This window comes from Chlorocebus sabaeus, chromosome 22 (genome assembly GCF_047675955.1).
Source record: "Chlorocebus sabaeus isolate Y175 chromosome 22, mChlSab1.0.hap1, whole genome shotgun sequence".
Taxonomy (NCBI): Eukaryota; Metazoa; Chordata; class Mammalia; order Primates; family Cercopithecidae; genus Chlorocebus; species Chlorocebus sabaeus.
This window is the reverse complement of record NC_132925.1, coordinates 48,988,507-49,002,165: the sequence shown is the minus strand read 5'-3', so window position 1 is coordinate 49,002,165 and position 13,659 is coordinate 48,988,507. Positions and strand designations below refer to the sequence as shown.

General features: G+C 51.2%; 1 protein-coding gene across 1 annotated transcript; it reads right to left on the bottom strand.

Annotated features, from left to right (window-relative positions):
* Window positions 1-4,409: 4,409 nt before the first annotated feature.
* On the bottom strand, window positions 4,410-13,140 carry RHO (rhodopsin). Its single transcript, XM_007985378.3, has 5 exons — window positions 12,621-13,140; window positions 10,722-10,890; window positions 9,373-9,538; window positions 9,017-9,256; window positions 4,410-8,198 (listed from the first exon to the last, which is right to left on the bottom strand). Exons 1-5 carry the CDS (start codon window positions 12,979-12,981, stop codon window positions 8,088-8,090), a joined length of 1,047 nt encoding a protein of 348 aa, XP_007983569.1. The 5' UTR covers window positions 12,982-13,140; the 3' UTR covers window positions 4,410-8,087.
* Window positions 13,141-13,659: the final 519 nt, after the last annotated feature.

The following is a 13,659-nucleotide window of genomic DNA, read 5'->3' as shown; positions in this document are numbered from 1 at the left end:
TCTATCAATACTGAGTGACCAGGATTCAAAGAAAGTATGGCTGCTGGGGGTGGGGAGTGAGTTGGTAGCCGCCTTAGAAAGCAATTCAGCAATGTTTCATACAACTAAGGAGGGACTCACTCCACAACCCACCCATTCCACTCTAGGTATAGATCTGAGACAAATGTATACACTTACATGCAAAGATGTTCATTTCAATCTTAGCAGAAATCCAGAACAACATAAATGCCCATCAGGTGGAGAGTAGACAAGTAAACTGTGGCCTTTTCTCACAGTGGAATAGTATGCAGTAGTGAAAAGGAGTGAACCAGAATGTATTGGAGAGTATGCCCCAGCTACTGAGAAGACAAAACTTGCGTGTGTGTGTATGTGTGTGTGTGTGAAGGCACAATAGTTCTTTTTAATTTTTTTAAACTTTTTTTGTTTTTGTTATCTTACCAGTCACAAGCAGTAGAAAAATGTTCTGAATGGATTCATACCAAGGTAATAGTAGAAGTGGTTACCTCTGAGGAAGGGATGGGTTTTAAACAGACATGCATTCTTCTCTAGGTAGTCTCTTTATTGTGGAATTTTCCCAGAGGACTCTCCATCACCAGAGATCTGGACTCGGGGAGGCTGTGGCCATCAAAGTGTTCTAAAGTGAAATCAGATTTCACTCCCCTGTCTAGCACCCTGCATGGCTGCCCACTGCCCTTGGGTGAAAGTTCATGCTCTTCCATCTGACTTAAAGAGCCTCCTCCCCACTCAAATCCCACAATTCACCCACACTGTGGCTCCTGGAATGGGCTATGTGCTGATATCAGGACCCTTTTGTCTCCTCTGTGTGCGTTGAATTGATGCAGAATTGCCCCCAATTTTTCACTCCTGCCCATATCTATGCCCATTTGCAATGCAACTTTGCAACCCCTCTCACATTTCTTGTTTGTTTGTTTGTTTTTTGAGACAGGGTTTCACTCTGTCACCCAGGCTGGAGTGCAGTGGTGCAATCATAGCTCACTGCAGCCTTGACCTTCTGGGCTCAAGTAATCTCCCACCTCAGTCTTCCAAGTGGCTGGGACCCAGGCACTTACCACTATGCCTGGCTAATTAAAAAAAATATATATATATATATGTGTGTGTGTGTGTGTGTGTGTGTATATATTTATGTACACACTAGAAATTTTATATATATACTAGAAAAAAAATATGTATATATATACTAGAAATGGAATCTTGCTATGTTGTCCAGGCTGGTCTTGAACTCCTGGCCTCAAGTGACCTCCCACCTGGCCTCCCAAAGTGTAGGTATTACAGGCATGAGCCACTGCACCTGGTCCCTCCCACATTTCTTAAATCTGAGCGGATTCCTTAAATCTTATGACTTGCTTTGACCAATGGCAGAAGTGATGGTATGCCAGTCCCATCGCCATGTGAACTAGCCCTAGCTAGCCTGCCAGATGCTGAGGCCCATGGCCGTCACCCCTGTTACCCGGCCATCTGAGGGTCAACCAGCGAGTCCCCATCCAACCCTCCAGTTGACCACAGATGCTTGCATGAGCCCAACCGAAATTGACCAAGCTTGGTTCAGATCAGCAGATCCGTCTGGCTGATCCAGAGTCATGAATGACATGCAGTTTGTTGTTTTAAGCCATGAAGTGTTGGGGTTGTTTGTCTTGCCGTATAAGCCAATTGATACACTTGGCCTAGAAGGCCCCTCTGTACGCACTGCCCCCTTTCTCTGCACTCTTTCCCCTTCATCTTTTGGCCTCAGTGTAGATGCCGCATCTTCAGAAAAGCCTTCCCTGGCCCCTAGAAGGTTAGGGGCCCCTCCTCTGGGCTCTGCCAGGCCCCAGCCTTGGTCCTGGAGAGCCTCAAGCGCTCTGAATCACAGCTCTGCCTTCTGTGTCTCCAGCCTTTGTGCTCTGGGGGAGCAGCAGGGCTGTATCTGTCTTGTTCCTGGTAGTATCCCTGGTGCCCAGGGCAGCACCTGGCACACAGTCGGTGCTCAGTACCCATTACTGTGATGCCTGGAGGTCCCAGTGCTGGAGGCCTGAAAACCATCTTCCGGGACTATGCTGGAGCAGGAGCCGAAGCAAAGAGGCAAATGGAAGTTGGCACAAATGGGGGCAGCAATTTTGATCACATTTATGGGACACTTCCAAGAATTGAGAAGTAGAGCAACACTCAGCGATAGAAACATTCCCACGAGCTTCATCCGAAACCCTGCTCCCGGCTGTGCCAGGATCGAGTTTCGCATTCGAAGGGAAGAAGCTCTAAAATGTGCTGCATATTCTAAAAATTCCTCTAGAGGATTGCCTTTTTACAGGGAAATGGTAATTCTGAGCATCAGACTGCGGGGAGGACGGGCCGCTTGGTGAGCTTCTGTGATTTTTTTATTGAGGCCTATATGAAATGTAACTTCTGCTGAGAACTAGTTATGAAACACTGAATGGGGTCGGCCTACATGTGAACTTTCCTACAGTTCTGAAGATTGCAGTTCTGAAGATCACAGTTCTGAACTTTTGGAAGCAGTTTTAGGGTGTCTGCTTTGTGTAACTCCAGCCCCTGTAACATCAGGACATTTGTGACTTTTCTTTCCTGACTTTGAGTCAGTAAATGCGTAAAGGGCGGGGTAGAAAAACTGCCACATTCGACGTCCATATAAATACTTTATAGTCACTATTTTATTTATACATGGAGAAGCTGAAGTTCAGAGAGGACCTGCACTTCGATATTCCTGAGTTCCTGGGCTGCAGCCTGGAAGCTCTTTGTTTTAGTAAAGAAATAGGCCATAGGCCAGACATGGTGGCTCATGTCTGTAATCTCAGCACTTTGGGAGGTTGAGGCAGGCGGATTACTTGAGCTCAGGAGTTCGAGATCAGCCTGGGCAACATGGCAAAACCCTGTCTCTACTAAAAATACCAAAAATTAGCCAGGCGTGGCGGTGTGCTCTTGTAATCCCAGCTGTTCGGGAGGCTGAGGGAGGAGAATCGCTTGAACCCAGGAGGCGGAGGTTGTAGTGAGCTGACATCGCGGCACTGCACTCCAGCCTGGGCAATAGACTGTGTCTCAAAAAAGAAAAGAAAGAAAGGAAGAGAAGAAAAGCAAAAGAAGAAAGGAAGGAAGGAAGGAAAGAAGGAAGGAAGGAAGGAAGGAAGGAAGGAAGGAAGGAAGGAAGGAAGGAAGGAAGGAAGGAAGGGAGGGAAGGAAGGAAGGAAGGAAAATAAATTGGCTATAACTCCAAAATCACAAGTGACTTAAACAAGAAACCATGAAACTCTTCCCTCCTGAAACTCTTGAAGTATAAGTTGGCCAGGGCTGTTAAGACAGCATGGGGGAACCATGGTGAGACACACCAGAGAACGCTGCCATTCTCTGTCCTCAGATTCTGTCTCGTGATCTAATGTGGGTGCAGAAGCTCCAGTCATCATGACTCTCTTCCAGCCAGCAGGAAGAAAAGACAAGAGGAAAAGGAGGGCACTTCCATTCTCCAAAATGCACAACCCAGAGACTACACACATCATTTCTGAGTACCCTACAGTGACTGGACCTTAATGTCCTGCCACCACAGTACAAAAGAAGCTGAAAGATACTGTGTTGTGTTGAGCAACCAGGTGCCCAGCTAGAACCTAGTATGATATTATTAACAGAAGGAAAGGGAATGAATATCGGGGCAGTTAGCACTTGCTTCCCCGCTTTTGCGAGACCCCCTCTCTGTGTTAATCTCCTTACATGTCCATTTCCCACCACACAAGGGGCTGCCTCCTTTGAACTTAGTTCATGTCTCTGGGAAGGGAATTCACATTTATTGAATGTCTACTGTGCACAGCACCCTTTATACAAATACTCTCATTAGACCCTGTAGACAATTCTGCCGAGTGGGATAATTCTCTCCTGTATAGCTGAGGGGCCTGAGTCTTGGAGCAATTCAGGGACTTGCCCAAACCAAGTACAGTGGCTCATGCCTGTAGTCACAGCACTTTGAGAGGCCAAGGCAGGAAGATCCTTTGAGGTCAGAAGTTCAAGGCCAGCCAGGGCAACATAGGGAGACTCCATCTCTACAAAAAATAAAAAATAAGTCGGGTGTGGTGTTGTGTGTCTGTGGTCCCAGTTACTTGAGAGGCTGAGACAGGAGGATTGCTTGAGACTGGGAAGTTAAGGCTACAGTGAGCTATGATGGCACCACTGTACTCTAGTCTGGGTGACAAAGCGAGACCCCATCTCAAAAAAGAAAGGAAAGAAAGAAAGAAAGAAAGAAAGAAAGAAAGAAAGAAAGAAAGAAAGAAAAGAAAGAAAGAAAGAAAGAAAGAAAGAAAGAAAGAAAGAAAGAAAGAAAGAAAGAGAAAGAAAGAAAGAAAAAAGAAAGACGAAGGAGGAAGGAAGAAGGAAGGAAGGAAAGAAGAAGGAAAGAAAGAAGAAAGAAAGAAAGAAAGAAAGAAAGAAAGAAAGAAAGAAAGAAAGAAAGAAAGAAAGAAAGAAAGAAAGAAAGAAAAGAGAAGAGAAGAGGACTTGCCCTGAAGCTACATAGTTGAGAGGGGCACCCACTGTCTCCTTAGGGGGCACCTCAGGCTTTCAGGGGGGCATGTCTCCCTTGGCGTGAGAGAGCTCTGTGGCCATCTGAGTCCCCAGTGCATTCTGGCATGGGGTCAGCTTGCTCAGGTTTGATTGAATGGAGCTGCCATTGTACCTAAGAGGCTGTACCTCTTAGGCATCATTACAATGATAGAGATAGTCTCATTGTACCTAAGAGGCTGTACCTCTTAGGTTGTACCTCCTGCTGGCTGCCTGGAGATGAAGTGTGGACAAACTTACTGCAGCTTAGGGCAGCAGCTCCTTCTCTTTATACGCAAGTGCCACTAAGCAACTGTCAAGTCATTTGTAAATTAAGGAGGTGGAGGCTTTCCTGTCTATCAGGACAAACCAGAGAATGTTCTGGTGTTAGAGTAAAATTTTCCTCTGGACATGAGGCTGGGGCAAATGTACCATTTCTCAGAAAAAGTGGACTGGGTTGGGGGTTGGGGTGGGGAGCTGGGATGGGCTCCCTGCAAGTCAGGACAGCTAAGATGCCACTGTCCCACCCACTGTCACCCTGGCCCAACACAGCATCCAAAACAAAAGGTGCCAAAACCTTTGGGACCACCCATAGGAATCTTCTCCCTCATGTCCTTGAGATGAGGAGACAGGGAGGCCTGGTCCAGCCATGTGCCCAGAAAATACCAACTTAGAGTCCATTCCCTCTGGGTTGATGCAGGCTCTGCTCACCCTGCCTCCTGCCCTCCTACTTCAGGTAACAGCACCTGGGCTTTCCTTTGTGAAACCTACCTCTCCCCATTCAGCCTGCCTGGGCTGCAGGGTGAGCTTGTGACCTAGGTCTGGCCAATCAGAGGATGAATCCCCATTCCAGTCATGGTGATGCAGTTAGACCTGTGTATGCCTAGTGTTCCATTATTGGAACGCTAAGCATGTGTGAGTTATTTATATCTTATTGTTCAAGGTCATTGCCAAGGTCTGATTGCAAAAATCCAAAAAATTGGAACCTCAGGCATAAATGAGCCACGTATGATCAGGTGACCTAGGCCTGGCCAATCACAGAATTAATCACCATCTCAGGCATGGTGATATGCTGTACCTGAAGCCCCGGGCTTTTTGTTCACGTGGAGCCAGCAATGTGTGCCTTTTGCTTCAGCCCAAATGAGCTGGATTTCCTATCACTTGCAACCAAAAGTATCCTGACTGATATTACCTAGTGAGTCAGAGTAAAGAGGGCCAATGATAGAGATCCCAGCGCAATGTGCCCCAGCCCCACCAAGGCACCAAGGATCTGCTATCTCATGCTCCTGCCCTCCTTCCTCACCTTGGAGGAGGGGATGACTATCGGGAGCTACAGCTCCATCCTGTTCCCCTTTGGGACAGGGTCTCTAGTAAGGCCAGCTCTGAACTGAGGCCCAGTATTGCCAAAGTCTCTCATCTGCTGCATGCCAGGCTAGGCTGGTCACTTAAAGTCCACAATCTCATCTAATCCCCTTAGGATCAGGTGTTTGTTTTTTGTTGTTGTTGTTTGTTTTGTTTTGTTTTGTTTTGAGATGGACTCTCCCTCTGTCACCCAGGCTGGAGTGCAGTGGCGTGATCTCGGTTCACTGCAACCTCTCCCTCCCGGGTTCAAGCGATTCTCCTGCCTCAGCCCCCTGAGTAGCTGGGATTACAGGCGCCTGCCACCATGCCCAGCAATTTTTGTATTTTTAGTAGAGATGGGGCTTCACCATGTTGGTCAGGCTGGTCTCAAACCCCTGACCTCCTGATCTGCCCGCCTTGGCCTCCCAAGGTGCTGGGATTACAGGTGTGAGCCACTGTGCCCAGCCAAGGTCAGTTTTAAGATTCTCTTTTGCAGATAAGGAAGCTCAGAGAGGTGACAAAACTTGTTTGCAGTTTTATGGGTCACCTGTGACTCTATGACCCCAAAGTTGGGGTTTTTCCCATTCCCAGGGCTGCTTCCTCCACCTCTAGCCCCAGGGGACTCTGTGCTGCTTGGCTTTGCCTATTGCTCAATCCAGCCATCCCAGGGTCAGGGATCAGGTGGAAGCTGGCAGTTTCAATCTATCCTGCGGATAAAGAGTTTGAAAGCAACAAAACCCACCACCATTAATACCAACATAGGAGCTGAGCTTTCAATGGCCCAATTTGCCTTAGTCTCCAGGCAAAGCTGGGTAAAGCTAGAGCTTCTGGCTTTGCCTATATGGAGAGGGGGGAGCAGTTACTGAGGCAGCTCAATTTTGACACCTCAGAGATGTGGCCAGCTTTCTGGAGCAGACTCTCCAGAATGGAGAATCGACTAGCAACTGCTGAAGATGGGCTTGTCTGGCAAGGGAAACTGGAAACGGGGGCCCATGAACATCCCCAGGGAAGGTGGGCCCAGTGGAATTTCCCACTCTTTGTTTCTAAGCTCTTTGAGATAAGGATGACATCAGGGACTCAGCTGTTCATTAAATGTGGGCCGGTGAGCGTATCTTCTAGAGGCTCCATGCTCTAGATGCTGGGGCCCAGGTGCTAGGGCAAAAGAGCAGGTAACTTCTAGAGGCTGAGAGAAAGGCCCGTCTCTCCATAAGCCACACTGGGAAGGGGAGGCACGGGGTCTGGGGCCTCACAGTAGGGGTGATACCCCAGGCCCAATCTCACCCTCACTGAGAACTTGGCCTTCATCGCCCCACTCCCCCAATGTTGTTTTTTCAGATGTGATGACTGCATTCTGCATTCCTGTGACTGTCCTTGCCTGCAGCCCAGCCCCAGCCCTGGTCTGGCCTTGACGCCTAGCTAATTTTTAAAAACCTGCCCCGAGGCTGGGTGAAACCCCATCATCCGAATGCCCAGTCTCAGAATGTTCACAATCAGGAGGTGATAATCATAATAATTAACTAGTTACATTAATTGATGTTATTCACAACATGAACTAGAATCTGTACAGCTCTTGCTATTTACAACATGCTGAAACACACACATACACACACACACACACACACACACACCCCTTTTGGTCCTCTCAGTAGCTGCGTGTCGGCAGGACCAGGAATCTGGGATTTCCATTTTATAGGGGAAGAAAGTGAGGCCCAGGGAGGGAAAAACAACTGCTCCTTATCATTAGCCAAGTATGAGTTGCTGCTGCTAAGAGGGTCTGAGAGGATAGATATGTTCTCCCTTCGCTTTCATTCCTCCCTTCCTGCATCCATCCAGCATTTATTAAGCACCTACTGTGTGCCCCATTCTGTGCTAGACACTTATCCCTAAGCTGGGACACTTTTCCAGAAAGCAAGAATCCTTGTGTTCCTGAAAGATGAGTTGGGAGGAGGAGGGGCACAGATCCCGCTGGCCTTGGGGAACCTGGGACTCCAGATCAGTAGGTGTTGGTGGATGTCCCTTCTCAGGCTGTCCCGGGTGAGTGAGGAGCCTCATTTTTCTCTCATTAATTATTTCTTAAAAAAAAAAAAAAAAATGAAGGAGCCTATGTGACTTCGTTCATTCTGCACAGGCGCTGCTCCTGGTGGGATGGCTGTGGCTGGGGGAGGGTGTGGGGGACGGGAGACGTCTACAGTTGGCCACAGCGTCCTAGGCAGGTCTTAGGCCGGGGCCACCTGGCTAGTCTCCGTCTTGGACACGGTGGCAGAGGCCTCATCGTCACCCAGCGGGTTCTTGCCGCAGCAGATGGTGGTGAGCATGCAGTTCCGGAACTGGAAGGCAAGAGGCTTGAGTCAGGGCCAGGGCTGCCCACAGTGTGCTTGGAACTGTCACGTTAGTGAGGTTTGCCCCAACCCTTTCCCTGCTTCTGCCCCTCACAGTTCCAGCACCCCGTCCACTCAAATCTGGCTTCCTGGAGGAAATTTGCTAAGCAGACACTCCTCACCCCTAGAGATGCCAGGGACCCAGCACGAGGGGGCTGTGTCGCCCATGGCATTTCATGGTGCCCTCTGTGTGCCAAGGGTGTTCTGTAAATTATCTCCTGTAATCTGAGAGTTTGGCGTTTTGCCCTTTCTATGGATGAGGAAACCAAAGCATAGAGAGGGGAATTGACTTGCCTGGGGTCACACAGTTAGAAAATGGCAGAGCTGACTTCAGAGACTGTTTACCCCAACTTCTGAGTTCCTTGGAGAGGAACCCTTTACCCCTTTACCCCTCAGAATAAGACTTTTTAGCTCCTTATTCAGCTTTATGGAGACTGGCCCATCCATTCCCCTCTTGGGACCTTCTGACTTTGACATTGGGCTTCCAGAACTATCTGGACTAGAGCTTCTCCCACCTCAGTGAGCATCTGAGCCACCTGTGGAGAGCTTGTTGGAAATGTAGGTTCCTAGGCCCTCCCTGAGATTCAGCAGATCTGGCTGGGGCCAGGAATCTGCATTTCTCACACACTCCCCATTGAGACTGCTGACCCAAGACTGCTGCCAGTAGCCCTGATGGAGCCCCCTCCCCTGCCCTGGGATGCAGTTTGTCCTTGGCAGGCAGTGCCTGTGGTCTGGGACACTGGGGCCCTCCCACCCGCAGTAGGCACCTGCTTGTTCATCATGATATAGATGACAGGGTTGTAGATGGCGGCGCTCTTGGCAAAGAACGCTGGGATGGTCATGAAGATGGGACCGAAGTTGGAGCCCTGGTGGGTGAAGATGTAGAATGCCACGCTGGCATAGGGCACCCAGCAGATCAGGAAAGCGATGACCATGATGATGACCATGCGAGTGACCTCCTTCTCTGCCTTCTGTGTGGTGGCTGACTCCTGCTGCTGGGCAGCGGCCTGTAAGACAAGGGACCCAGGTCCAGACCATGGCTCCTCCAGGGAGCAGGAGCCGCAGATACATGCTGGGGGCTGGACTGTCAGAGCCGTGAGGCTGCCCACTCCCCGGCCCGTACCTCCTTGACGGTGAAGACGAGCTGCCCGTAGCAGAAGAAGATGACAATCATGGGGATGGTGAAGTGGACCACAAACATGTAGATAACAAAGGACTCGTTGTTGACCTCTGGCTTGAGCGTGTAGTAGTCGATTCCGCACGAGCACTGCAAGCCCTCGGGGATGTATCTGAGGACGGGCAGATAGGGAGAACCCGCCTGTGAGGGACTTGGCCAAGGCGCCTGCTGAGCGCTGGCCCTTTCTGGGGCTTCACATTCCCTTCCTGGAAAGGGGGATCATAAGCGTCTGCATGGTTGGGTGACAGGATGGAATATGGATCAGATGGGGATGCAGACACACCTTGTGGAATCATTGTCGCTTCACTGGTGGCTGCGGTACCAGATGATACCACCCAGCCTCTCCCAGCATGCCCAGTCCCAGCATCCACTGCCCTCTGAGCCTAGGGTTATGCCAGGCAGAGGTTGGTGAGGAGGAGGGGAGGCTCTGTATTTGAGGCAGTTTGTATAAACTGAGGTCTTCCTAGCCCCAGGGCGAGAGTATTTTCCAGGTCAAAGATGGACACACAGGGTATCTAAGGGATCTTTGTGCAGCTTCTGGAAACAAGGTTTCCAGGGCACGTTGTTAGGATGTGGCAATGGTTCCTGATATTGGTGACAGTTGACTGGCCTCAGGAAACCCAGAGCGTCCAGAGGCTGTGCTTCCGGAGGATGGAACTAGACCAGATTGGAGAAGATGGGGAAAAAGTCCAGGGAGTGGACTCAAATTCAGCAAGGGGTAAGAAATGGACCCTAGCAAGACTGAGGAGGAAAAGGAAGTGAGAGTGGGAATTTTCTGGAGACAGAGGGACACGAGGCCTCAGGGGACCAGAGTCACCGGTCCTATTGTCCAAACCACTGTCCCCACTGTGTCTCATCTCAGCCCCATTTGGAGACAATCGCCTAGAGGCTGAATGGGACCCAGTTCCCAGGGGCCACAATATGGCCACCAGCACTAGGAAGGTGTGGCCTCCCCTGCTGCTGAGGCCCAAGGTTAGAGGGGGCTGCCCCCAGGGTACTAGACCAAAGAGGATTGGAATTTGCGCCTGGCTTAGTTGAGGATTAGGGGCACAGCCAAGGTGAAGGGTTGGGATGTCTTGGATTCTCTTTTACATAGAGCTCAGGAGATGGGACCAGTGCTTTTAGCAACATTAGAGTCTATTTCTTCTGCCCTACACCCCTACCCTGGGTGGGCATTTGGGCCAGGAGACATACAAGGTCAGTGCCTGGAACCAGACACTACTGGGTTTGAGTCCTGACTGGAGGACCCTACAAAGAACCCCTGGAGCCTCTTCCCTTCTGCTCAATGCCATTACCTGGACCAGCCGAAGAGGGGGGGTGCGGCGCAGGCCAGCGCCATGACCCAAGTGAAGGCAACGCCCATGATGGCATGGTTCTCCCCGAAGCGGAAGTTGCTCATGGGCTTACACACCACCACGTACCGTTCGATGGCCAGGACCACCAAGGACCACAGGGCGATTTCACCTGCAAGGCAGTCAGCAGGCTGTCAGCAGACCCCACTGCCTGTCTAAGGAGGGTGCACTCCCCCTAGATAGGGAGAGGGTAGCTAGGAAGGCAACCAGGAGTGGGAGAGGGACTTGAGGAGGCCTTGGGGAAGGAGAGAGCTTGGCACTAGGAGGAGCGGGAAGGGGCGGAGGGACCACATGCTGAGGAGAGCTGGGCAAAGAAGCTCCAGGGAATGGGGGAAGTTATTTGCTTAGTGCTCTGGGTCCATGAGGGACACGAATCAGATCAGGGGGTCACGACTGGACTGAGAACTCGGTAGGGAGTTGTGGGGTTTTTTTGTTTGTTTTTAACAGAAGAACGCATCCTAATGTGGGGCAGAGTTCTTTGTTGGGCAGGAATGCAGAGGTGGCGGAAACCCAGAATTGGCAGTCCTTCCTCCCTCTCTCTTCTCGGGAGATGAAACAACATGGGCAAGTGTGGCCCTCTCCTAGGAGCCATGAAGCAATGGGCAATGCTTTGCCCAGAGGAAGAAGAAGGAAATGATGAAATTGAGACATCTGCCCTGCTCACCACCCCATGAAGTTCCACAGGGAGAGTGGCCATATAGTTAATCAGCCAAACTGGGACATTCCTAACAGTGAAGGGGACAATAATTGTAAACTGGGACTGACCCTGCAGAGAACCACCATCCGTATGTGGCACACCACCTTCTGGCCAGAACTGGGTGATCTGTGATTATTGAATGTAACAAATACCCAACAATGCCAGAGATTCCCTGAGAATGGGACCGAGGAGGCAACCTGGACATGGGGGAGAGAGGGCAAGGCTGGCAGGGTGACGCTTGTGACTGGTGGTAAGCTCTCCTCGTCACCCAGCTTTGCAATGGCTGCCGCTAACATCTCCTCCATCTCAGCGGAGATATTCCTGGATCACAGCCAGGAGACCTAGGCTGTTGTTGCTGCCTGGCCACATCCCTAAATAAGTCTATTCCCTTCTCCCTGCCTCAGTTTTCCCCTCTGTTAAGTGGGATCTGTTATCCCTGCAGCACCCCCATCTGTTTTCCTGTTAAATGCAAGACATTATTCTAAAGCAAAAAGCAGCTGCTTCAGACGGGCTGCATGCAGTTCTCAACACCAGGAGCCTTGGAGCGCGGCACGGAGGCTAGAGGGGCACCCAGGGACAGGGGGCTGGTAGGGGAGGCAGAGGATGCCAAAGGGGACCGAGCCCATTACCCAGCACAGGGAAGACTCAATGACTGGAGAATGGAGAATCCACTTCCTACCCTGGGCTTGGGCCCCCAGAGAGGAGGGGTCTGGCTTGCCTAGCTCTCTCCTCAGTGCCCAGCCTGGGTCTGACCTGCTTTCCAAGGGAAACAGAGGCTTGGTGTTGCGAACACGGCCCAAGATGGATGCGGGCTTCAAACTCAACTCTGCCCCCATCCCATTGTGACCCCCAGCAGGGCACTTGACTTCTTTGAGCCTCAGCTCAGTTTTCTTGCTGTGAAACTAGGTAAGCGCATGTTGCTCCAGGTAAGATCAAGGTAGCGTTCAGTGCCAGCCCTGCACAAACAGCAGCCCGGCTATCACTGTGAATGGTGTTTGTTGACTGAATATATGAGGGCCTTGGGTAACGCTGACAGGAGAGGAGAAGGGAGAAGGCCTCTCAGCCACTACCGCCAAGCCCGGGACTGTCCCAGACCCCTCCATGCTCCCGGGCTCCTGCACGCCCCACCCGCACCCGGCTCATACCGCCCAGGGTGGCAAAGAAGCCCTCCGCATTGCATCCTGTGGGCCCGAAGACGAAGTATCCATGCAGAGATGTGTAGAGGGTGCTGGTGAAGCCACCGAAGACCATGAAGAGGTCGGCCACGGCTAGGTTGAGCAGGATGTAGTTGAGAGGCGTGCGCAGCTTCTTGTGCTGGACGGTGACGTAGAGCGTGAGGAAGTTGATGGGGAAGCCCAGCACGATCAGCAGGAACATGTAGGCGGCCAGCATGGAGAACTGCCATGGCTCGGCCAGGTAGTACTGCGGGTACTCGAAGGGGCTGCGCACCACGCCCGTCGCGTTGGAGAAGGGCACGTAGAAGTTAGGGCCTTCCGTGCCATTCATGGCTGTGGCCCTTGTGGCTGCCCCGCGTCTGCTCCCACCCAAGAATGTTGCAAAGGCCTGAGCTCAGCCACTCAGGGCCCCGACTGGATGACTCTGGGCTCTCACCCCCCCAGACCCTTATAAAGTGACCTCCCCCTCCTAAGCTCCTGGCTGAATCAGCATCTGGGAGATTGGGGGTGTTCATAATCATATTAATCCCGCTGCAGAAACTGAGGGCCTAATTGGCTTCCAAGAGGGGCCAAGGTGACACCAGGAGGAAGCCTGAGGTCAGGGAGGAGAGGTACTCAGGACCCTGGGAAAGGGAGAAGGCCCCTAACTTCTACATGGCTTGTCTGTCCCAAGGTCCCAGCTCAGTCTGGTGGCCTTGGTCTGAAATAGGGACCGTGGGTGTCTGTGCCATTTCCCTTGGCTTAGTACGAGCTGACTTCAGATCTTCGTCTGGACTGGACAGTGAGCTTCTGGACAGCGAGAGACTTTCTAGTTTATTCTCCCAGTCTCTCATCTCGTCACACAGCCCCTTACCTGTTCGTTCCCCCGCAAGTTACTTCTGGGCTCGTCCAGTCCCCACACTCCTCTGACAGGAGGAGCTCCATGAGGGCAGGGGCCGCATCCTGCAGCTTCTATTTCCAGTGCCAGACACATGGCCTGGGGCCCAGGAGCCCAATCATTGTTGCATGG

Coding starts and splice junctions, on each gene's coding strand:
- RHO (XM_007985378.3), bottom strand. CDS start 12,981: ATGAATGGCACGGAAGGCCCTAACTTCTACGTGCCCTTCTCCAACGCG. Junction 9,257..9,372: donor TCGTCTTCACCGTCAAGGAG/GTACGGGCCGGG, acceptor CTTGTCTTACAG/GCCGCTGCCCAGCAGCAGGA. Junction 8,199..9,016: donor ATATCATGATGAACAAGCAG/GTGCCTACTGCG, acceptor CTTGCCTTCCAG/TTCCGGAACTGCATGCTCAC.